The sequence below is a fragment of the Meles meles genome, chromosome 10, assembly GCF_922984935.1.
Source record: "Meles meles chromosome 10, mMelMel3.1 paternal haplotype, whole genome shotgun sequence".
NCBI classification, from domain to species: domain Eukaryota; kingdom Metazoa; phylum Chordata; class Mammalia; order Carnivora; family Mustelidae; genus Meles; species Meles meles.
Window position 1 is genome coordinate 105568648 of NC_060075.1, and position 25202 is coordinate 105593849.

The 25202-nt window shown below is 46.1% G+C and overlaps 1 protein-coding gene across 1 annotated transcript in view; it reads left to right on the forward strand.

Annotated features, from left to right (window-relative positions):
- Positions 1–738: 738 nt before the first annotated feature.
- GLI3 (GLI family zinc finger 3) overlaps positions 739–25202 on the forward strand; it is a 266989-nt gene continuing 242525 nt past the window's right edge. Inside the window, exons 1-2 of the mRNA XM_046021518.1 lie at positions 739–862; positions 14311–14475. Of these exons, the coding sequence (XP_045877474.1) occupies positions 14352–14475 (124 nt within the window). The 5' untranslated portion in view covers positions 739–862; positions 14311–14351. The remainder of the gene's footprint in view (positions 863–14310; positions 14476–25202) is intronic.

Here is a 25202-nt window from a genome sequence, read left to right on the forward strand (position 1 = left end):
GGGCCCCGGCGCGGCCTGGAAGGAGCGAGAAAGCAAAAGTAAGGCGAGCAGCACTCCAAGTTTTCCCAACTTCGCCCCCTGCGGCGGCAGGCGTCCTGCGGCTCCGCGCGTCCCTACCGCGCGGGCGAGTGGCAGAAAGAAAAGGGACGGGGCGGGGGCGGGGGCGGAGGCAGAGGGAGCGCGGGGGAGAGGGGAGAGTCCGGCAACTTCTGTTAAAACTTGGGGGAGGTGGAGCGCGGGGAGGAGGAGGAGGAGGAAGCGGAGGAGAAGAGGGAAGGAGGGAGCGCGAGGGAGGGAAGCGAGAGCCGAGGGACAACTTTTCCACCCCGTGAGTAGCGCCGGAGGCGCGGGGTCGGGGCTGGGGGCTCCTCCACCCTGCGCGGGCGGCCCGGCCGGGATGGGACCTTCTTCCAGAAAGTCGATTGGATGCCAGGAGGGGACTGCGGCGGGGGCTCGCTTTCTTTCTCTTTCCCCTCCCTCTCGCGGGTGAACCAAATCAGAACTGTCACTCAGGGCCTGTGAGTCAGAAGGGATCGGATTACACGATCCCTGAAACCGATGCCTGAGCTGCACGAGCGGGAGGGAGCGGGCAGGGGCAGCGCCACCGGCACCGGCGCGCTCGCACACTCGCCCTCGCGCACACTCGCCGCCCGGACTCGCCCTCGCCGCTCGCCCGCCCTCCCCGCGCGCCCGGCGGCCGCCCGCGCCGCACCATGCCCGCGGTGGGCGCACCCTGCGCCCGGCCCGGCCGCTCGCCGTAGCCCGAGCCGCCCGCGGCCGCGCGGAGCCCGAAGCCGCCCGCCCGCGCCCCAGACGCGGGTCTATGGGAAGTTCGGGGACTTGACAGCCGTAGCCGCCGCAGGTACGTCCCGCCCGAAGTTCTTTGTTCCGCGGGCCCGGCACCGGGCAGCCAGCTCCTGCGGCCGCGCCCGCGCCTCCGGGTCGAGAGGGGGGGTCCCCGACGCGGGGAGCGGGAGGAAATGAAAATGGCTGTCAAAAGGCGCCCAGATTTGGAGAGCAACCCGCGCGGCGTCGGAGCGAGGCTCTTGCATTCGCTTCCTCCTCCTCGGAGCTCCCTTGCCCAGCGCCCGAGCCCGGAGACGGACCGGAGAATTTCCCATCCTGGAGGGGGACGAAGTTTGCAGCAGCCGCGCCCCCGCTCCCCGCCCGTAGCCCCGGCGCCCTCCCTCGTCCGGCTGCGTCTCCCCCATCCGGTGGCGGGCGCAGGCGGCGGCGGGCGGCGAGGTGGGTTCGCGCGGGGTGCGCCGCTGCGGGGGCCGCCCGCAGCCCGCGCCGCCTCCGGGGGGCGGGGGTGTGGTGTGCGCGGATGCGGAGGGGCGCGCCGCGGTCGTCGGAGAGGAAAAGTGAAAGTTGTACCATCTGTGTATGATTTGGGATTCTTTTATTTCTCTTCCTTTCCAGGGACAGCGGAAAAAAAAAGAGAGAGAGAGAGAGAGGGAGAAAAGAAAAGAAGTGAAAGCGCGTTAGAAGCTGCAGGGAGTGACTGCGGGGGTGCGTAATCGTGTCCCGTGCAGTAGTCATGCAGGAGGCCGCATTTTCGTAGGGCAGAGCTGGGTATGAGTCGCTCTGCAGGGAACAGTTACTTTCTGGAGTTGCAGAGGGAAAATGGGCGGGAGGAAGTCGAGAGGGAGTAAATATTTACCCCAAACTTGGAGAGTTTGTGAAGCGACTTTTAAGCAGATTGCCAGATGCCAGAGAGCACCAGCGCACACCCCGGCCTTTTATCCTTCCCTGAACTTTGTGCGCCTGTCCTTGATTGCACCTCCTTCAGGAGATGCCCTCCCGAGAGGGGCTGGACCCAGGCTTCCCTTGCTGACCCCGCTAGAGAGAGGATCAAGGAGGCCTCTCTCTCCTTCCGCCCCCAACTTCTTATTCCCTGGTGTGCGGTGCCGAATGGATTCTGGCCTTGGGTACAGTACTTGTGGCCCTCTGCCAGTTTGTATGTACATATATTTATGTAAAACATTTTCTCCCAGCTCTTTGCCAGATGTTCCACATTTTCCAGCTGCCAGTTCAATTTGAAATGATGGACTGTCCGCATCTCCAAGTAAAAGAGCCCTTTAGCCGGAGGTATGGAGGGCCGGCCTCTGTGCAAAGACATGGGCAGTGCCATTATCTGGACGGGTATTATTAGTTCTAAAAAACACCTTCTGCTCTCCTTTTTCTCTCCTCCTTCCTCTCTCCCCAATTAGTCTTTCCCAGAGCAGTCTGCTGGAAATTCACAATAACTAGGCTTTTCCCTCCAAATGTGATTTTGCCCAAAATTTGGATGAGGCCATTTTTTAACCCCCGTCCTGAAATGTATATCTGGTGGAAATAAATTAACTTTTAAAAAGGGTTCCAGCTTGAGTGTGTTGGGCATGGCTGGTGGGGGCCTCTGCCATGGCCAGCTGAAATGATCTCATTTCAGTCTGTTTAAGGCAGAAACTATTCATCGTTTCCACGTTACACTTTTTAGGTTGTTTGACGTCTTAGCATAGTATAGACCGAAATCTTCAAGAATTGGCCTAAAGTATTAATTCTGAGTATTTATGTAATCGTTCTGTAATTTGAATAGGTGCCTTATTGATTGATTCCTGTAATTATTTCATTTAGGTTTTAAATTAAAAATTAATAATAGTCTGACAGTTTCTTAATTACATGTGTCAAGATTATTTTGAAGGAAGAAAATGCTCTGTTTTAAAGTAGTGAAACAACCTCAAAAATCTCTTCATTTTTCTAAAGCAGAACAGTATTACAGTCGAGGGGCCATATTAAAGCTGCGGTGCTTGGTCTTAACAATGTAAACTGTGTGAAGTAGCTAAGAATTTGTTTACATTAGGAAATATTGGTCTTAATAACGTGGTACACAGATGCTTTGGCCAGTTAGACTATAGTCAGACCTAAAGCAAACATGAAATAACGTTTAAATTAGTTGTAATAGCATACTTACTGAGAGAAGAGAGTTTATTTTATACTAAAAGCTATTTAATTAGAAACTCCCTGCCTAAGGGGAGATCCTTTCAGGGTCTATAATTCTTAAAGTCAGCCTCGGGGAGCTTTGGTTTAAGATGCCTGGAGGAGTCCAATGTGAGAGGTGTCTAGTGAAATTTCACACATGCAGAAGCACTTTACAAGGTATAGATTGTGTTATTATTCATAGGCTAGCTGGTCCGACTCAGATACCTACCATTTCCCAGCACCTTTGACGTGTGTGTGTATTCCTCGATCGAGCCCTGATATAAACACACTTTCACTGTATGCCTCATTTACAAAGGACTACCGACAGAAATGAGAAAATTCAGTACTGATGAAAAATGGCTCTGTTGAGTTATTTTATTACTTATTTAATGAAAGACTCATTAATTTATCAACTTGATGCCCGAGCCTAAAAGTTGGACTTTCCTTTGTTTCTTGGCCCCTTTTCTTAATTACCTGCATGCTGGAAGGGTTTCAGACTTCCTCTGTGCTTAGCCTTTCTGAGGTCCCTCCCTGGATGTAAGGTATCCTGCTTACTGAGATCCCCCCACCCCCTTTTTGAGGCTAGGGTTTGGAAGTGTAGGAAAGGAAACAATTTAATGATCATTGTTCCATGCAATCACTTATATGGAGACAGTAATGGACTAAGGAAAACCAGTCTTGAAGGAGAAGTGAATCACTGAGTCATGAAATCCTCAAGAAAACCTTAGCAGTGGAATGTTAATGCTTTTAGACTATAGTAGATTATCTTAAAAGTCAGACTTTTCTTCTTTATGCAATTGTTGTAAATCCCCAGCTAAAGAGTGCTTTGAAGGAGGTTTTAGTTTTGCTGGCTTTCATAGTCCATAGTCGGTCTGACTTGTTTTGGAAGATTCAAGAAATTTTCTGCCAACTTATATCATGAGAAGCAATTACAATGCTGAAATGACTAGAGAGGAAGTGTGTGTAAGTGTGTGTGTGTGTATAAATTGAATTTGTTAAGCAAAATATTCCACTCTCATGATGACTTCAGGTTGTCTTTTCATTAAAGGCTAGTAGAAGATGCTACCCTTCCCTTGATGTCATTTTCCGAGAGGAAAATTGATTTGTTCGAGTTTCAAAGCAAATAAAGGGAGACAGAATAAACAACAACAGGGCAGGGGTACCGCTGCAAACTTTTTCAAGTACTTTCAGTGTATTTTTCATCTTTACTTTTATGTGATGGGCCTGTGAAATAGAGCTGTAGACTGGCGAAGACTTTAAATGAAATTTCACACTTTGATGATTTTTTTTAAACTTTGATATATTGACAGCAAAAGGAGCTGCAAAGCTTTTATATAACTTGAGCAGTAACGCCAAGCAGCAGTCAAATGTCTCTATGCATTTGTGTTTAACTGCAGAAGAAAAACATGTCCATGGGCAGTAGAGGTTCTTATCAACCCCCTAATCCCAGATCCCAGCAAACCTTGAGGGCATGCCTCAGATCTTGCTGAAATCACTGTAGACTCCCACAGTTTGCAGATTAAATATGCTATGTGTTCCTGGCTCCAACAACAGTTTTATGAGCTCACTAAGCTTCCTGTTTTAAGATCCTTTTCTTAAGTTTTTAGGAGCTGCTAAAGGCAATGCTGTCTGGGGTAAGTGGTGTTGTTAATTTAGAGACACTTCAGATATTTCATTCTCTCTTTAAAAATTGCCAAAATTATTATTTGTCAATTGAAGGGCTCGTTAGGCAGGGAAGAGAGAAGGCAGCCTTTTTGAAAGAGATGGGGTGTTAGATGCTTGCCTAAGTACAAACTTCACATGGTGTCTCAATTGTTCTGAGGCACTCTTCCTCCGCCCAGCCCCTTAAAATTAGACTTTTTCCACTTGTAATTCCAAATGTACTATATTGCATTGCCACACTTCTTAGTTATTTGTGACCACTTCTAATTTTTTTTTCATGTGAAAGTGTTTTTTGTTCCGTGTGTGTGTATTTCAACCCGACAAAACGTCCCAGAAAAATCTGTGGCTCTCTAAAGAAACTGAATGAACACGCCAGTACATATGGTTAATAAGGTAGCACTGGAACATTCCAGCCCCCTCCTGAAAGGCAACGTTGTATGGAGCTCCACATCTGCATCTGTTGTATCTATCGTCCTGTCCTCCTATAGGGCACTTTTGCATTTTGCATAAGAGTCATAATTACCAAAGAAAATACTTACATCATCATCCAACAACATGTCATCTAATTCCCCAGAGAACTCAGCCAATTTTGTGCTTAAAGGTTATTCAATGAATGAAATTGTGAAAGCCCATTTGTCAAAGTACTGCATGGTTTCTGTTAGTTTTCAAGCCCCAAATTCATTGTCTGCCCTGGCCCGGCCATTAGTCATCAGTGTATTAGCGCTGCCTTCAGGCCATGCTGCCCCGCACTTCTTCACACCATTATAGCTTTGAAAGTGTACTCTGTCGACTTGTAGAATTACTGCTCTGATTTCCGCTTGGCTGGGTTTGAGGTAAGTCCCCTCCCTACCTTCTAGCTGACTGTAATCCTTGCTTTCTTTTAAAGCTCCTTTCCAGAGATTTAGGGGAGAACTTTCTTAAGGGCCCTGTTGGCATCATACTGTGGTTTTGTTGTGGCATGCACTGTACATATAAATCGTACCTGAAGTAAATTGGATTGATTGCTGGCCTGAAACAGCTTTGGGGCTTTTCTTTTTCTTTCTTTCTTTCTTTTTTTTTCTCCTTTTCTTTTTTTTTTTTTTTGGATGGGAGGGGGCGACAGTGTGCCTGTATCTGAGAGAGAGGAAAAGGGAGGGAGGGAGGGACTGAGAAAGGAGTATTGTTTTAAATAGAAGCATCCAGATTGTATATATTTGAGTCATTTTTATGCCACAAAATTAAATAATGGGAGACAAATGTAACTTTAAAGCTCTGGCTGTTGACATACCTTCAAAATGCAGTGGGATCCCTTACGTGCTTAGTTTCATTGGCACGTTTTAGCTTTAGCCACTTTGACTGGTTTTGAAGATTGCATAAAATACCTAACGATATTCCAGGACGCCTACTGGTTTTTACAACAAGGGACAGCATCTACTCCCAACTTGGATGCAAGATAACTTTTCAAAAAGGCAGTCATGAACACATGGGACAGTTCAAACCGTCATATTGATTTCATTTGGTGATTTTTTTTTTTTTTTCATTTGGTGATATTTTTAAAAAGAGCAACTCCCATCTCAGGAGAGCTACCTGTGTGGAGAGAAAGCTCAGCCAGCCTCCTGAGAAGGAAGCATTAATGAACTCCCATGAATGGAAACCTGAATGGAGTGGCCAGGAGTGTGGACTAGGTCGTGCACCTCAGAGCAGCATCTGCTGTTTGAACTGTGGGTGTTCAAATGAAATTCCATACCCAGGCATCTCACCGGCAGAGTGCGTGGCTGCGGGGGTAGTTTGTAGCTGATCGAGGGTGTGAGGGACTGGTGTGAACGCTAACCTGAAGGATTCTGTCTGCGAATAAGCCAAGTTTATAGGCTCAGAGGACCAGGGCGTGGCTTGTACTGAACAAGATTTCAGGAGACATCTGTACATTTTTGAAAATTTGCCTTTAAAACTGCATCTAGGATTCAGGAATCACAAGCTTAAAAGTCGAAAGGTTAAAGTGTGCTGAACACATCACCAAAAAAAATGCACTGAGTATCTCTGGGATATCTGTGGCTGATTTTGACACCCAACAGGTATTACTAGTCTAGGATTTGTGATGGTTTAAAAGTAAATTACTAATTCATAGGACATGAATAGTAGACATCCGTCCCCTTAAGCGTCATTGTAAAGACGCACATGATCTTAGGAACCAAAAGTTAGGTCAGTTCCAGAAGAAAAATTTTTAAATTGAGGATTTTTTTTTCCTTGTGAAAATGTGTGAAAACCTTTAGTTCCCGTAAACCTCAGTGAAGTGAGACAAGGAACACCTTTGGGCAGACATGATGTTTTTGTGTGATATGTGGGTTTCAGAGAAATACAGTTTTCATGAGCTGAGCTGGTCTGGGGACAGATAACTAACTTCTAGATCTCTCTTTCTGTCTGAGTGAGGACTGTCTCCAGCACCCCACAGCAAGTGGGGGTGCCAGCTTGCTCCGCATTGTTGCTCATTTGTTAATGGCACCTGCCATGCTGGGTGCTTCCTGCAGAGCCTAACCAGAGTACATTGGTCCGTGTTTCCCAGTTTTGCAAAACTCAGGAATGGTAACAGGTATTAAATCAAGACCTTACATTCCCCTCGAATATTTCTCCCAGAGTCCTACTGGCAGCAGAGAGAGTCAGAGCAGCTGATGCTCTTTTGTTTTAAATACAGATGGCAGAGAAGTAAAACGGGCGCACAGAACGCCATTTGCGATGCTACCCATAATAGCAGTGGTCACTTCATGTCCCAAAAGATTTTCAGCAGTTGAAGGTAAATATGTGGAGTTTGTAAAAGTTTAGATGTCATTAATTTACTAAAGCCAGTGATTTCCCCTTAGAGGAAGTCCATTCCTTTTAGAGAAATTCCATTTTGGGATGTCTATCATGAATACTGCTTATCTGAGATTAGGAGTCTCAGAAATATAGGAAAGAAAGATTGAAAACAGGCAGCAGATTGGGGGAACCTTCTAGGCTACCAAAGACCACTTCTGGCAACTTGAACAGCTCTCTTATTTGCAGGCAACGCTTTAGGCTTTTCTAATTAATGAAAAGACAAATCATATGGAAAGGTAAAATAATCCTACATTAAAAAATACTATAATTAAAGATTCATGAAGTTTTCATTAAGAACTTATGAAGTGAGCTTCTTTTCTTGCAGAAAAGGAAAGCAGTGCAGACAGGGAAGGGTGAGGAGAGAAAAGAAAGCGGTTGGTGTGGGTCACAGGTTCTGCATATATAATGGATTTGAAGTTCAGGAAGATAGTTGGAGCTCAAGGAAATTCCACCACATTACAAACCTGTAAGAGATTTTCTACAATGCGTGTTTACAGGAAATCCACTGAAACATTTTTAATTCCCTCAATTTTGCTCATTGAAACTCAGACCCATTTTGTACTTCCAGAATTGATCTGAAGTTAAAATCAGCATTAGTTTATGCTTCTTGATTTTCCTTCCCTCTTTCTGAAGGATTTTTCATTAATGCTACAGGAACGTACAACTATTTAATATTGGAATTTTACCTAAGCAGTTGCTCCAAGAGTAGCGTCTTGAAGTAGCAGTTAATCTGCTAGTAATAAAATGTGAGAGCAGTATCACTGCTTGGTGATCCAGGGGAGACCCCGCAGAAATCCTTACACAGGCTGGCTCCTTCTGGCTTTTTAAAACACAAGCACATTAGGGAGGTCATTCAGCTTATAAATATACAGGCAGGTGTAAGTAAATGTAATTTCTCTGGAGGAAAGCCTTATTCCACTTGAGCAATAGTTCCCTAAGCTGCACAGAATAATTTCTCACTTAAGGCCTAATCATGGTGCTGTTAAGAGCACTGCTCTGCCCAGTGGAATGCCTTCTCTCTGATCCTTCATTGGCAGGAGCTGTTTTAACCCATCAGAAACGCCTCAGGTTCCCACATCAAGCTTTTAACTTAGTTTTTTACATCTTTAAATGCATTAAGACGAAAATGAAAGAGAATTATTGGCCAGGTTCAGGCAACTTAAAAATAAACCAACTGAATTAGGGAAATAAGTTGTCTGCTGTTCACAAAGGATGTATTATCAGTTTATAACTACTGCTTCATTTCACCTTAGATGAGAAAGTTGTATACAGCTCAAACATTTTGCATGTCGGTTTTAGCCCTGGTGCTGTCTTTAAAATTTTTTTCTGTGTTAGTGGTGAAGAAATCCTACTTGTGTGGCTCCCAGGTTTCCCTGCAAGGCCCTGCCATGGGAAAGGCTGATTTTTGCCCATGTTCCCAGAATTGTGATTTCTCATCCTCCCCATTGACTAGCAAAAGCCTCCTAGTGGAGGCTGAACTTTGGAATCCCACTGAGTGCCTCCCTCCCTGGGAGACAAGGAGCTGTGTCTGCGCCCTGAACCATTTACAACGCCTGAATCTGCTTAGGGCAGCAGGAAGAGAAACAACACTGGGCGGGGGGGGGGCAAGGTAATGGACGGTGAGTTGGAAGTTTGGGGAGTGAAGCCCTCCAGTGTTCCCCAGTGTTTTCGTACAATGAGAAGCACAGGGTGTTTCATTGCCAAGTACCTGGAAAGTTGCACCTCCCTGGGTTCAGCTGGTGCAGACAGCTGTGAATGAAAGCAGGGCTCCCTACCTCCCCGGATTCAGCTGGTAGAACAGCTGTGCGAACGAGAGCAGGGCCACCTCGGACAACTGTCTGCTGGAAATGCTGCCGGGCCAGCTGCAGACAAGAGCTTTCCAATGCCCGGGACCATTCCCAAGCAGCAGGGCAGCCCGGGCGATCAAAGTGATAAGGGACGCGTCTCCCTGCACAGAGGCCCTGGCCGGTGGCGACCCTTCAGCCCCGCCGTTCGCACTTCCGGGAATGCGGCTCGGAGTGGGGCTGCCGGCGGCCCCCGCCACCCCCGCGGCTTCTGGGAGCCGGGCCCGTGCGGGGGCGCGCGGGGCCGGGGGCAGCGGGGCGGACGCGGTGGCTCGGCGCCCGGGAGGCGCAGTCGAGGCGCGGAGCCCTCTCCCGGGCTGAGTGCGGCGGCCGGCCCGGGAGCGGGGCCGGGGGCCCGGAGCGCCGCGCGCCCGCCGAGACCCCGCAGGCCCGCCGGGGGCTGCGCACGGAAGTGGGACGGCGGTGAGCACTGGGAGCCCAGGACGGTCCGCGGGACCGCACGCAGGGCAGCGGGCGCGGAGGCGCAGGCCGAGCCCGGGAGCTCTCCCGAACTGACCACGGTCCAGTCTGCAGAAGGATGACAGTAACCGGGACTCTGCCGCGATCAAAGTTCCTGGGGGTTTGTTCTGTTTTTTGTTTTCTTCACTGCAGCTCCAAAGACAGGGCCCCTGGAGGCTTTCTGTGCGAAAGCGCCATTTCAAATGTAGGTCCCCACAGGCCTGGCCCCGTGGGGTCTGTTGCACGTGGAGCCGTGCAGGAACTCCACCTTGACCTGGTCGGGGGCTTCCAGCAAGCGTGCAGAGGCTTCCTCGTGTGGAGGTTGGTGCAAGTTCGGATTTATAACTCAGAGATGGAAGACCACCTGCAGGCAGGTTGCTGGGGGGGGGGGGTGGTGGTGGTGAAGGAGTAGGTTTGACAATAAGATCTGGAATTAATTGTGCCCTGGGTTTAGGCCTCCGGGAAATGACAAAAGGTTCAGGGACAGCTGAATGGGGAGAAGCCATGACTGCTTTCAGGAAGGAATTTTTATCCCAATATTTATTTACCTGTGCAACTTCAAACTCTAGCTGGTCTGCACTGCGAGTTCCTTGGTGGTTTTTTTTGTTCATATACTCCAGCTGCTGGGACTTCCAGCCTCAGCTACAAATAGTACCCCCCCCCCCCCATAAGCATAAAAAGTGAAGGGGCATGCCAGCAAACCTTGCCTGTAATGTTGCAAGTGGTACAAGGGGCCTAGGAGCAGTGTGGAGCTCTGAGAGGAGGGAATGCTGCGGGGTGGGGGCGGGGTGGGCAAAGTCGCCTTTCATTCCCATCTAAAAACCAGTGGCATGTTTTCCTCAGAGAAAAATCTTTGAAATGAAGCAGAACTGAAAAGTTTTCCTCGCAACTTATGTTCTCAACAAATTATATTTTCTTATTTTAAGAAATCCCAGGTTTTAAAACTAGTGGGGCAGACCACTGTTTCAGTTAGGGATGTTTCAAGATCCCACGACGGAAGTTTTACTGGTCACTTCTGTACCTCACGCCCCCAAATATCAAATCAGGACTGAGTTTCCTAACTGGGCTTAATGTTGTATGAAAAAAGAAAGAAAGAAAGAAAAAAACACAACCAAACCTGCCCCTGCGGCTAGAAGCAGACCCTGTTCTGCTAACTCTTCATGCATAGTTTTGATGAGGTCCGAGAGCCTAGAATGTTAAAACTTTCCCCTTTGTAATGGACAGGGACAAAGTTGTGTTTTTATCAGTAAAATAAGCTGATAGAACTTAGAGGGATATACAGGAAGCAGATGTCTACCTTGGCAAGTTGCCATTTTTATAGTCCTGTTCCAAGTCTAAACCACACTTTTAAATAATTAGTTACTAACTAATGAGATCCAAAAATAAGTTGTCAAAATAGAAGAAGGGGGTAGATTCTTGAGTGACCAAGGGCCCATTTTTAAAAAATCCCTTTCAAACGGGGGGGAGGGGGTAGGAATTAGTATTCTCTAAGACCATTAATTAGTGCAATTTCAGTCAGTGCCTGGGGCTTTACCTCTTCTCACGTGAGCCTCTCTCTCTGGTGATGAGTACTCGGAGGGTTTATTGCTTTGTTAAAACGAAGTCCTTTGCTTGGGGGAAAAACCAACAACTCCGCAAAACCCAGGTTTGTCAGGGAACTTTGGTGACTTGTCACCTCCCTAGTGTTAATTAGCTCCCTCTACTAAAACAGAGACTTACTTCTTAGCCAGGAAGGAATCCCATCTCTTCATGAGTTTTTCTTCTTTCTGGTCCATTGGCTTGTTTCCATGTGCAGTTTTAACTTAGCACACTCCATCCAGATTCGACCAATAAAACTGTATGGTGGGTTCTGAGGGAAACAATTATAGTAAATGCCTGTTTATCCGAAATGGGTGTGGATGGAGTGTTTTGGTGAAATATCCCTGCTAAAAACTAGTTAAAACTAGATAAAAACTAGTTTTTGTGGCATCTGTCAGTTTTCGAAGGAACACTGCACATGAAAGAAAAGATACGTAGCACCTGGTACATATTCTTAGGGGTATGAGGTGCTAGGAAGATAAGACATGGCGCTTGTCTTCATGGAGCTTAGGATCTGGAGGGGAAGCTGGGCATGAAGCCATTCGGTAAAGATTCCGGAAGATGACTTCATTATTGTGATGGGCACTGGGATGAAATTCAGTAGTCTGGGGTGCCATTCATCGTTTCTTCATCCGGTTGCCGAAGCTTCACCGGGTACCTGTCGCACTGGGTACATAGCAGTGAAGAGAGCTGTGTGGAACCGTTGTCCGCAAGCTTTGGTGAGCCTGGTGTTCACCGGTGCTGGCCAAAATAGAGGTTCCAGGCACTTGTCCAAGAATTGGGGATTGGGCCTGGGAATCTGAATGTTTTGCAAGCACTGTAGCAGCACCCATCCCGATGGCTCTTGTGTGACCTTGGGAATCAGTGCTCTGGATTGGGTTGGACTGTTCTCATGGCATACCATAAGGATGATCTTTCTATCAGTTTGGGGGGAGCATTCCAAAAAATTAGAATTGTTCTGAGATCGTTAGAGCAAAAAGAGACTGTCCAAAGTCTCTCCTTCAGGTGTCCTCTGTCTGGATTCGTGGAAGAGCTTGGAGGGCCTGTGATCCCTTAGAAATCAAATGTACAGTTTTTGGTGTGTGTTAAAGGGCATTTTTCTGGGGAAGAGGACCCATGACTTTATTTATTTATTCATTTTTAAAAGATTTTATTTATTTATTTGACAGAGGGAGATCACAGGTAGGCAGAGAAGCAGGCAGAGATAGAGAGAGAGAGAGGAGGAAGCAGGCTCCCCGCTGAGCAGAGAGCCTGATGCAGATGTGGGGCTCCATCCCAGGACCCTGGGATCCTGACCTGAGCCAAAAGCAGAGGCTTTAACCCACTGAGCCTCCCAGGCGCCCCGATCCATGACTTTAAACATACTCTTAAAGAGGATTGTACCCACCTTCCCCCAAGGTTAAGTCCCAAGTCCCTGGATGTGATTCTGGTCATTGTGGCAGATGAGAAAACTGAGAAGCAGGGTAACTCCAGGGGGCACCACTCAGGTACCAGTCTTTGCAGAGGCTGTGGCCTCTGGACCAGCGCCTGGCCTCAGCCCAGTGGAAGGCTCTGCAGCTCCTTTGCTGTGGGACTTTGTGAGTCCTCTTAGAGGGATGTTTCTGAATTTGGAGTGGATCTCACAATTGATATGCAAATTTAACTCAGTGCTGCTTTTTTTTTCTTTTTTTGTTCTAGAAAAGCTGTTCTTAAGTAACTTGTGTGTTTTACAATGAATGACAGTGGATAATCAAGGCAAAGAAATGGAAGTTAGCAGAAGAGGGAGTTCTCTTAGCTCTTAGCAGCCTCTGGACCTTAAGCCTTCCCAGTTACTTGAATTCCAGACCAAAGGGAGAATGGCTCACACAATAAAGAAAGACTTGGCAATTCCCTTGCAAGTCTGAGTTAAGGATGACTAGAAAGATTTCATCTGGTATTTTAACCCTTTCAGTCGGTTAAGCAGTTTTTATTTATTTTATTTTATTTCGCTAATCATTGTTTGGATGGAATATAGTGGCGTCTGCTAATGCCCACCGTGAGTGTTGTATTGTAGACAGCTTGAGGAAAACGTGCTGGAGAGGACTCTTTTCATCTTGCATTCTTGGTAGGTGCAGCTCACGACTGCAAAGAAAACAGAAAAGAAGAAGAACCAGAGAGAGTGAAAACTGATGAATGATGAGTTTGGACAATTATCGCATGAGTGGAGCAGCCAGTCAAAGAGGACTCACTCGCCCCACTTGCTTGTAGCTGGGTTTTCGTATTTCTTAAGTGGTCTCCCATCTTGGCTGTTGGCCATCTTTTGACTTTCCTGTGGCATCCAGAGCACGTTGTTCTGTTGCCTTCGTTGGTTTTCAAAATGTAGCATGAGTGAATTGAAACGTTCTCATGTGTTTAAGAAAGCCTGAAGAGTACGGTTTACCTCCGTGAATTAGCATGGAGGGGCGGATTGCAGTTCGGGTAGCTCAGAAAAGGGGAGCAAATATCACGGGCTTTTTGGCCCATGTCAGGCTCTGCTTCCAAACTTGGAGTTGGGCTTGGGTTTGAGAAATGTCCATGCTCTTTGAAACTTCTAATTAATACTTAAAAACCTTCCCCCTTTTTGGAAAGTCATCGCCATGCCCCTCCTTATAAATTTGGCCCCCTGAAGAGACATTTGTAGATGTGGCTTAAGAAAGCCATGCAACCCTTGGGTTTCACACTGTAAACACAGCTGAAAATTGAGATCTTTAGATCATTTCATAACAAATGTCCAGTAGGAATTTGGGGAGAGTGTCATGTTATGGATAGTTCCCTCCCTTCTCCTTTTGCATGTGTAGACAGAATTTGACTGGCTTGTTATTACAACTTGGAGGTGTTTTTGTAAGAAAACGTGTGGGCAAGGGTCTTGAACTTGCTAAAGCTCTAGGCCCCCCTTCTGGCCACAGGCGAAGTGAACTTTTAAGTGAATTTTTTTTGCCCACCCTTGCTGGAAGTTGATGGCACCATTGTTTCGTTTCAGGCGTTCCCGGTAGCAGAGAGCTGAAGTAATGAGAAGGCATCATGGAGGCCCAGTCCCACAGCTCCACGACCACTGAGAAGAAGAAAGTGGAGAATTCCATAGTGAAATGCTCCGCGCGAACAGATGTCAGCGAGAAAGCCGTGGCCTCCAGCACCACTTCCAATGGTGAGCCGCCACGGGGATCTCCAGCAGCCATGCCTAGAGTCGTTTCTGTGTTCTCTGCATTCCTGTACACTGAACATTTACACCTGGACCAGGGTTTGCTCCTTTAGAGGCTAAAGAAAGCAAAAGGGGGGTGAGGGATGGGCAGGCTTTAGTAATCTCTACTTTGGCACCGAAACTACATGTTTTCTTCTAAATTTTCTAATTTGAGATGTAAATGTGATAGCTTATTTATTATAGGAAGTTCCGTTGTGGCATTTTGGAAATCATCTTGATTTCCAAGATGTTCAAAAATACTTTGAAGAACCAAGAGTTCAAAATACTTTGCATTTCACATGGAAAGTCTACACTAGTTGGAATAATTAGTTATTAGTTATCACAGAAGACACTGAAGTTGCCTTGTCAGGATTTGCTGAGAGGATCCGTGTCTCCCCCGCCAACTCCATGCAGTTTGCTTGAGAGGATTTTAAAAGTTGCTCATGATTGGACCTCAGGGTGACGCTGGTGTCTGAGGCACAGGTTTTGCTGTTGGCTTATAGAGATGGACTTAATTGTGTTCACAGGAATACCTAGCTGCTGTTTTGGGGCGCAATTTTTTTTTTTTTAAATATTTTAAGTACCATGTCGAGAGGCATTTCAATTCAAGCATGGAGCACGGCAAACAAATTCCGGAGCCCAGATTGAACAGGTTAATGGTGACCGCTTCCTTTTCCCGCTTTTGTACTCTCCTAGGCCAGTTGGTGTCTTTATTTTTGTAGATTACTAGTCTCCTCAGCCTCCCCCCATCGCCCTTCCCCTTTTCCATGTGCCCTTGAGAAGAATGAGCGGGTCTTTTCTCCTGCCTTTTGGGTGCTGCACACCTGGGCACACTGATTGGCCCGAGCCAACCTACTTTCTCCCTCCCTATGGGCTTTTATTTATTTGTAATTTATATACATATATATATTTTGCCTACCCCTGGAGAGTCAGAATCTACTTTGGAAAGTAAGTGCACCTTCCTTTCCCGACTGTGGCATTGTCCGAGCTGACACCCAGGAGCCTGGCCCCAGCTCCCTGTGCCCATCCCTGTCCGTGGCTCCCATTCCTGGTTGTCACCAGAGTGCATTGTGGGCTTCGCTGGGCCACGACACGGCTGGTGTTCAATCTGCCGCTCATGAGTCCAGTTTTGAATTGATGCTCAGGGACATCTATTTACGTCTGAGTTAAAATAATGAATTTACATACATGTGGAAATTTGTCCCTGTTTCTCCTTTTAGTTGTGGTATTTGAAGTCCAGACTGGGTCTTATTTTAGTGGGGCTGGATCATTGTGTCATTCTTCTGGTTTGCTTATAGAAACCCCGTTTTCGCCTTAAAAAACATTCGTTTCTTTTTTTCCTGGAATTCGTAAAAATTAGGCATATTTCTTATTTCAGAGATAGAGTCAGCACCTGCAGGGTAGGTTGTCTGATCATTTCCGACAGGGACGTCACAGGAATAAGCCCTGTTGGTTGTTAAGTTTCAGGAAACATCGACTTTGGTTATCTTGACAGCTTGCAAGTGTGTGAGGGTGTGTGAGAGTGTGTGGAAGTGTGTGGGCACGTGTGAACCTGTGTGCATAGGAGTGTGCACGTGGGTGAGCGAGAACAGGTGAGAAGGAGAACGAGTGTCAGCTGGCTGCCCTGTGGGGACCCCCGGGAAGGCGCTGTCCCCCCGAGGTCCATCTGTCCCAGTCAAGGCGCTGCTGCTCCTGCCTGCAGCACCCACGCCTGGGAGGGTTTCGGTGCCGCCGGGTTTGTCCTGAGCTACACTGACCACAAGCTCCTCTCGTGAACCTGTTTAGGGTGACTCAGAACAGAACCAACCTAACCAGCCCCGTGGGAGCCCAGCTGTCCCTCAAGGGCATTAACCAGTCTAGAAGGAGCGGTCTAGATTTACCAAGTTGGGCCCGTCTTCTGAACGAGTCACGGATCCTGAACCAAACTCTGCCAGCTTTTGGCCCTGAGCGGCCCGTGTCCTTGAAACACACGTGATCCCCTGCGCCTGGGTAGGGGTGGGGTTGAACCTGCCCTATTTGGGGCAGATGTTCATGAGGTGTGTGGGGCACGGGCCTGGAGGAGTGCTGTGCTGTTCTGGCAGCGATCTGTTCCCAGTGTTCCTGTATCTCCTAAGGGATTCATTAACTTCTGATATATATATATTTGGTAATGTAAAGACCCAACCAAGTAAAAGAAAAATGGAACTGGTGGTTTGACGCACGGATTGCCGCTCTGGAAGATTCCAGGAAAACCAGAAAACAAATTTAAATCTTTTTCTTTGCGATTGCTCTGCTTAAGCAATGCTGATAACCCTCCCAGGTCCTCCCACAGGTTTTCCTGAGCAGTTCACAGCCTCTTTGGAGCCCCAGGATCCTGCTCCCGGGCCTGGAATGACCCAGCCTCTTACTTGTTCTGCAGACTCCTACCTGGCCTCCTGCTTCCCTCCACACTTGGCTGTGGTCACCCAGCTCGGCTGGGGGCTTTGGTCCGGGTTCCCTTTGGGTTTCAGCGGGCGTGGGGCTGCTGGCGCTTTGTGTCTGTGCTAGCAGGTGGCTGTCACGGCCGTGGTCATCAGATCTTTTGTCCGTTCTCTCTCCTTTTCTCTCTTTTCTCTTTATAAACATTTCAGAGGTACTTCGATACCTGCACAGAAGCTGTTCGCACAAAGGACATTAAAATCATTTCCATCTGATCGTAGCTAGTGCTGATTGCGGCTGTGTCCAGGGGTGTCCTGGACTTTCTTTACAAAGCTCTGAAATTCAGGGATTTGCCCATGAACGGTTAAAGATGAGTTTAGCATCAAGAACCAAACGGATGCAATACACGCATTTTCCCCCCTCCCGTCCGCAATTTCATGATTGCAATAAAATAAAACAGGCAAACGAAGAAGTTTTGTTATTAGTGCTGGGTTAGGTTGACTTAATTTCCAGCCATTATGTGCTACGGTTTGTTCCCGATCGTGAACCTTCCAGCCAAACCACGCACATTCCATGGCATGTCCTTGCACATCTGTTTTCCTCGTTTTCTCAGCTGAGTATCTCGTGCTAGAACAACACTCAGGCAGGGTTTTGTTTAAACACACACATTCACACAACCCAAGCGTATGGCTCAAAAACCGAGCAGCCTTCTAAATAAGCATTTGACTCTTAATGCTGAAACTTAAAATGACACACACAAGTGACAAACTGTTCTGAGACTTGTGTGGGGGCGGGGAAGACAAGCCACGTTTGATTTTTCTAACATTTAAGACCCGATATCAACCTAGAAAGCATTTAGTATTCTTACCCAGGAACTGCAATGTGTGTGTTTCATGTGTTTGATTTTCAGCTTTAGGGTTATTTAGTCAACGTAAATGACAGAAGAAAGACTTTCGGCTCTCTGAGTCTTTGTTACATGCAATTGTGAGTGAAAGATTATTTTTGGCATCTAATATATTTCACATATACAGTGAGTGCTCACGTATTTAGGTGGCATTGTTTACTTAAAAACTGCCAGGTGTGCTAATATGCTAGGACCGTAAGGAAAATTCCTGAATAATCTCTTTGTTGCTGGTACGGAATCGTTGCTTTTAAAGCTCCATGCTATGTTTGGTAAATAGTAAATAGATTTTAGTCCAGATATTTCAAGGTTTTCAACACTATCCTTACCCCGTAACATTTCCTTCCATGACTTGCAAACACTGACTTTCCAATTTGAAGTCTTTTATGTCATTTTGGGCCGATGATTTTCTTTGAAAAGAGTAATCTGATCTTTCTTATTAGCCTATTACTGTGCTTTAAAAACTAGAAAGGCCCTAAAAATGAACGTATGTAGGCCATGGTCTTGGAGATGTTTTCTTGGCTCTGATGGTTATTGGGAACATACCTTAAGTGATAGAAAACAGAAATTATTATCCTAATGGTGATGCAATATGAAACCACAGTTGATAGATTAATAATGGAGAGGAAGTTCCCTGGTCACTTTCTTCTTTCAAGAGGAAGGACCTTGGTTCTCCTCTGCTTAAAAAAGACTCTTAAAGGTTTGTAAGGGGAGAGTGTTGTGGTCTGCAAATATGTAAGGAGATACTTTTTTTTAACTTTAACCTTTGGTTACTTCCTGGCCCTGGGATTTTCTTTCAGACTGTCCAGTAATACCTGTCAGTGTATTGTGGTAGCAACTGGTTTCCTGGCTGAGAGTAAGGGGGCTCATAGTTTGGTTGGGAATTTGGAATTCATTGGCTGTTTTCCATCATGAGCTCTTGTCTCCTTAATTTTTTTTTTTTAAGATTTTATTTATTCATTTGACAGAGAGAGATCACAAGTAGGCAGAGAGAAAGGGGGGGGGAGCAGGCTCCCCACTGAGCAGAGAGCCCAATGCGGGGCTCGATCCCAGAATCCTGGGATCATGACCCGAGCCGAAGGCAGAGGCTTTAACCCACTGAGCCACCCAGGCGCCCCTTGATTTTTTTTTTTTTTTTTTTAATGAGAAGATGTACTTAATTCTGCTCAGAAATGGGTGAGCAATTTGTACGCTATAGACTGTGACTTTTAGTTTTCTTGTGCCTTTAGGTGTTCAACCCTTTTTTTTTCTTTCTTGGTCACATTTTTTTCCTGACACATGACAGTTGGGAAGGGCTGTCAGATAAAATGGATTTCAAATTATAGGATGATTGGTTAGGAGAACCCCCAAGCTTGGGCATGGGAAGGCTTGGATTGTGTTCTGGCACTAGGTTAGAGTAGCTGTGAGTGCAGGCAAATTAACTTCTCAAATTCTCAGTTTCCTCATCTTTTCAGCAAGAAAGAGATGAGACCCACTTCACAGGATCTTTAGGGGATTAAGTGAGGCAGTGTCTGTAGCCTTCTGTCGAAAGAGCAGATGTCAGCCATTGTTCTGGGACAGAGCCTGTGGATGAGTTAAATGTTACGAATCCAAAACAAAAGGATTGTGTCTTCTTGAATATACACATAGGTTTTGAAATTAAGGGAAAAAATGTTTGGGAAAAGTAATTTTGAATCTGCCGGACCCTGGAAAATAGTTCAAGATGTTTCACAAATCCTGAATGTGACCAAGTTTGCACATTTTTTAAAAAAATTAACATATAATGTATTATTTGTTTCAGGGGTACAGGCCTGTGATTCATCAGTCTTACACAACTCACAGCGCTCATTATAGCACATACCCTCCCCAGTGTCCATCCCCCAGCCACCCTATCCCCCCAGCAACCCTCAGTTTTTTTCCTGAGATTAAGAGTCTCTTAGAGTTTGCCTCCCTCTGTGGTTTCATCTTGTTTCATTTTTCCCTCCCTTCCCCTATGATCCTCTGTCTTGTTACTCAAATTCCTCCTATCAGTGAGATCATACGATAATTGTCATTCTCTGCTTGCACATCTTAAGGAAGGATGGATAACAAAGTTTCTGCACCGTTCTTCTGAATGCTTCCTTAAGCCAGAAACTCAGGAAAATAATTTTGAACATTTATTTCAAATTCTTTTGACCTTGAAAAACTAACATTGATTATATGGCTTAGCATACGAAACGGCATGTGCATGTCCCTTTTCTTGATTCTTTTTTCTGGGGTGAAGTGTTTCCCATTTAGGAGATGGTTTGTGTCGTATTAGAGTTAGATTTTATGCTTCTTAAAGAAGGGTTCACCTTTTTAAACCAACTAACTATTGATAGATAATCTGATTCCCATAAGAGCTCTGGCTTCCTTGCACTCCGCACTCACATGTCCCAGAACCCGGCAACCTCTGATTCTTATTTTGGCTGAGTAGATCACCTTTCCTGCAGTCACCCAGGCTTGAAACCGCACCATCACCTTTGACCCCTCTGTCTCTCATGCTTCCCACATCCTACTAGTTTTGAAGTCCTGGTAGATTTTCCTCTGTAATTATTCACCCCTGTGTCCCTTCAGGCCACCCTACTGCGCTGTGCTATTTAAAACCTACTACCTCATGCCTAGACAGTTAAAGTAACCTTCTGTCCAATCACTTTGCCGTTGGTCTCTGCGCTTCTCATTTATGGGACTTGTTCCTGCCAAATGACTCTTTTTATGGTTCTGGTCATGCCGCGCCCCTCTTCTAGAACCCTCAGTGATTCCCAGCTACATATAGAATACTGTTCAAAGCCCTTTGATTAACATTTAGGTATCTTCCAGAAATCTGACCGCAGTCTGACTTTCCAGTCTGATCTGTTACCATACTTTCCCATCTGTAACCCATATTTTAGCTAAATTGAAGGGCTCTTTGCTTCTGTTTATGTTGTTCTTCCATAGAATCTGTGTAAATTCTTCTCAGCTGTGACTGTCCTCCCTTTCGCTCTCTCCATACAGACTTGTGTCCTTTTGGCAACTACCTGGTAGCACTTGTTTTTTGGGGTATTTTATTTATAATTATGATTTTCATGAAAAGATTATATTTTAGAGAAGTTTTAGATTTACAGAAAAGTGGAGCCGAGAGTACAGAGTTCCTGTCCACCCCCTAAGCCCTGAGGTCCCCTTGTTAACAGTGTGGTACATTTGTTAAAGTTGACGGACCAGTATTGGCACACTATTGTTAACTGAAGTCCCTCGTTTTCATTAGAGGCCGCTCCTTGTGTTGTAGATCCTGTGGGCTTGGACGGATGTGTCAGGACAGGTAGCCACTGTGACAGTGTCCTACAGACCAGTTTCACTGCCCTAAAAGTCCTCTGTGCCCCTCCTGTTCGTCTCTCTTCTGTCTCTGTAACACGCTTATCTTTCAGTTAAAACTTTTTTTGTGATTTAAATTTTAGTTCGTTAACATAGAATGCGGTTTTGGTTTCAGGAGTAGAATTCAGTGATTCATCACTTCCATTTAACCCTCGGTGCTCATCACAAGTGCCCTCCTGAGTGCCCATCCTCCACCTAGCCCATCCCCCACCCACCTCCTTCCATCAGCCCTCAGTTTGTTCTCTGTCCTTCATAGTCTCTCATGGCTTGTTTCCTTCTTTCTCCCCCTTCTCCCCCCCTTTTTTTAGCCCCCCTTCCCATCTGTTCGTCTGTTTTCTTTCGTAAATTCGACATATGAGTGAGATCCTATGGTGTTTGTCTTTCTCTCATTTATTTCACTTAGCGTAATGCCCTCTAGTTCTATCCACATCATTGCAAGAAGCAAGATTTCATTTTTGATGGCTGCATAATATTCCATCGCACACACACCACATCTTCTTTATCCATTCATCAGTCGATAGACATCTGGGCTTTCTTCAGTTTGGCTAGTGTTGATAATGCTGCTATAAACATCCGGGTGGGTGTACCCCTTCAAATCTGTATGTTTGTATCCTTTGGGGTGAATACACAGTAGTGGGATGGCTGGGTTGTAGGGTTGCTCTATTTTTAACTTCCTGAGGAACCTCCACACTCTTCTCCAGAGTGGCTGCCCCAGTTTACATTCCTACCATCAGTGCAAGAGGGTTTCCCCTTCTCCTCGCCCACCTTTGTTGTTTCCTGTGTGCTTGATTTTAGCCATTCTGACAGGTGTAAGGTGGTTTGTCATCGAGGTTTTGACTTACATTTTCTTAGTTAAAATTTTTTTGAACATAGCACCTGATTTGTCCCCCATGCCCCACCCCACTTCAGTGTCTTGTGCTGGGAGGTCCCCAGGGACCATTCAGTGGGACTGCACGGTACGCTGCCCAAGCCTGCCAGGACTGAAGGCCACTCCATGGGGACAGGGGACATGGGGAGCCTAGTGGCAGTGTTAATGCCGGGGCTTGAATCCCAGTTCTGTCCCTTCATTGCTGTGTGATCTTGGGCTAATTACTTAACATCTCTGAGGCCAGCGCTGTGAGTACCCACCATGTCAGCTGTTACTAGTAAATGGGCTCTTTGGAGCATAAGTTGACAGGGTTTCATTCACAGGCACCTTTCATCTCATTCTTTCAGCATAACATCATTCAGAAATAATCTAGGCGTAGGTAAACTTTAATCTGATCAAGAGAATTAGAGCGTACTGCTTTGCCCAAAAGTCTTAAACTGTGGTCCTCAGGACCTAGTTTAACAGGCAAGGAGGCAGATGACAGGAGCTGTGATCAGCACACTGCCTCGAATCACTGGTCCTGAAATGGGCACACGTTTGGATTTAACTAAGCAGATGCTCTCAGGGTCTCCTTCTCATTCATAAATACACATCCAAATTGTGGGATGAAATCAGTAATTCTGTGCTAATGGGCTTCCCCAAGGGCAAGGCTCCTTTTTCTCGTGTATGTAACTGTTGGATTTCTCCTCTAAAAGGACCATTCTCGGGCACCCAATAAACGAGGAATGAATATCAAATCCATCTCGCCAGGGCCTTGCACACTTGGGACTAAAAAGCCACGGCATGGTGTGCATGGCTTGTGGAAAGTTCTGGGCCACTTTGCTTACTCTTGATCAAGCGATGTGGTTATTTCGCATTTCCAGAATTAAACTGGTTCAGAATCAGAAACAGTAAGTGTAACAGCAAGAGCAGCAGCTCTGGACCAAGATGGCGCTTGTGGGCGAGCATGCTCGCCTGGGGAGGCAGCCTGGTGGCCTTCTGCCTCCTACGTCTTGGGCCCAGGTGGGGGAAGGGCCTGCGTGTCCAACAGCTCATCCAGCAGCTGCCAGGATGGGATCCTAGAGGATCGCCACACTGAGCTTTGGGTCCACCAGGGTCCCAGGCAGAGAAGGGGGTGGGGCGGGTGGGGGATGGTAAAAGCAAAACTTCCCCTGTTCTCTCATTTACATGGCAATCTTTCCAAATACATCTGCTGTCATTCACATTTATTAAAAAAAAAGAACTTACATGGTGCACATTCACTCTTCTCATTGTGCACGCCTGTGAGTTTGGACAAATCGATAAAGTCATGTAGCCACCACCACAGTCAGGACATAGGTCCAGGCGGCCCCCCCCCCCCCCCCCCCGCAATTTGATAATTGCTTGCCTTTTAAACTTGGCTTAGTGATATATCTGTAAGAGTTGGTAGTAATAGCAGGGCGCATTAGAACTACAGTTGCTGCTGGATGTTACATGTATTTCGTGTTTTCAGAAAGTCCATGCCTTTTTTTTTTAAGGCCCCATGAGCATAGTTTTTTTCCCTTTCTTTTTAAATATTTCATGTTGAATTGGTTGTGGGAGTATAACGTTCTTGAAAATTGCCCAGAAGTATATGGCCTAGCGTGTCTCCTAGTCTGTCTTTTCTGAGTGTCCGGTCAACGTATTGTTTGCTTTTAGGCCTATTTAAAATGTCATTTTACTTAAAACCCAAGGCACTCCTATTACTGAGGGTTTTTTCTGCTGTTGTTTTGCCTCCATGAATTAATTGCACGAGAACATTAGAATCAGAACAAGTAACACAGCTCTAACCTAGAGAAAAAAAAATAGCAAAGCCTTTGTTAAATCTGTTTTCTTTCTTTCTTTTTTTTTTTTTTTGGTAACTTCCTTCTCTTTCCCCTCTACTTTTATAGATGGGACATCATCTCAGGTAGGGGACGTTTTTATTCTAAAAGTTCTTCCTACTCTGACTTAGGCTGCTGTTTTTTTTCTTTTTCATTCCTTTTTCTTTTTTTTTTTTTTAACCCCTTTCTTTGACTCTTTCCTCTTCTTGGGCTCTCTCTCTCTTTCTCTCTTTCCTTTAGTTGTAGAAAGTTGAGTTCCATCCCAATTATTAAATCTTCGGAGACCATTCCCACATGGTTCCGTAAATGGTAGCTTCACCCCGCGTCCTTTCATCTCTCCCCCTGCTCTCTGGCTTGACAGTTGAAAAGGTCTGGCTGTGCTGCACAATGGTTTGATTGGTTTCTCTGGGGGAGACTTTTCCCTGGCTCATCATTCGCCAGGCAGGTGGACCAGAAAGTCTCTTGATTCTTTTGTTGCCTCTCAAAGTCCGAGGTCTTTGACTGAATAAATCCGCCGTCATGGGATAATTTGCTAAAAGGAGCTTGGAAGATGTGAGAGAAAAGCCTCCCGACTTGGGTGCCGCATTAATGAAGTAACGGAGCCTTGGAGTTTGCAATTGAAAAATCACCAGGAATGCAGTGGGTGGAGACGGGCTTCTTTTATTTCCCATAATCAACTTTTAGTTCTATCATTTAAAGCCTGCCTGGCCCTGTGCTTGCCTGCCGGCCAGCTCTGGTCACATTTGCACCCGTTTCAGGGGACAGCCCTGTCCGGCTGCAAGCCGTTTGGGCGCTGTGTCTCGTTAGTCATTAGATTATTACCCGGGGATGGAAAGAATTCCATATGACAGGACTAAGGTTGAGTTAACACAGGACGAAAAGTAATTTACAGATAGGCTGTCCCCAGCCATCTTTGTAGCCCCTGATAAGGTTTCATTTCAGAATGGATAGGCGACATTTCCACTCACGGGCCCATTCCGCGACACCTGTGATAACAGCTTCTGGATCCTAATTGAAATTGGTTTCAAAATGGATTTTCACTTTTCTCTGTCTGTGGAAAATATTGAATGGACTCAGAGCTGCCACAGAGAACCCCGGACCTTGGAAAATGGAGCGGGAAGCCAGGATCATCTTTCATAACAGTGTCGATGATATGACAGTTTTGTTATCTGTCTTATTAATGAAATCATTGATCACCTGATGAGGGAGATAATACACTACGTTCCATCGTGTTCACGAAGCTCAATTAGATTCGTATTACAAATAAGGAGGGGAGAAACAAACAATGGAACTAAAGTAGTAAAGGTCACTTAAAACTTTTCGTGCCCAAAGGGAGCGTTTCAGATCAGGGCATTCCGAG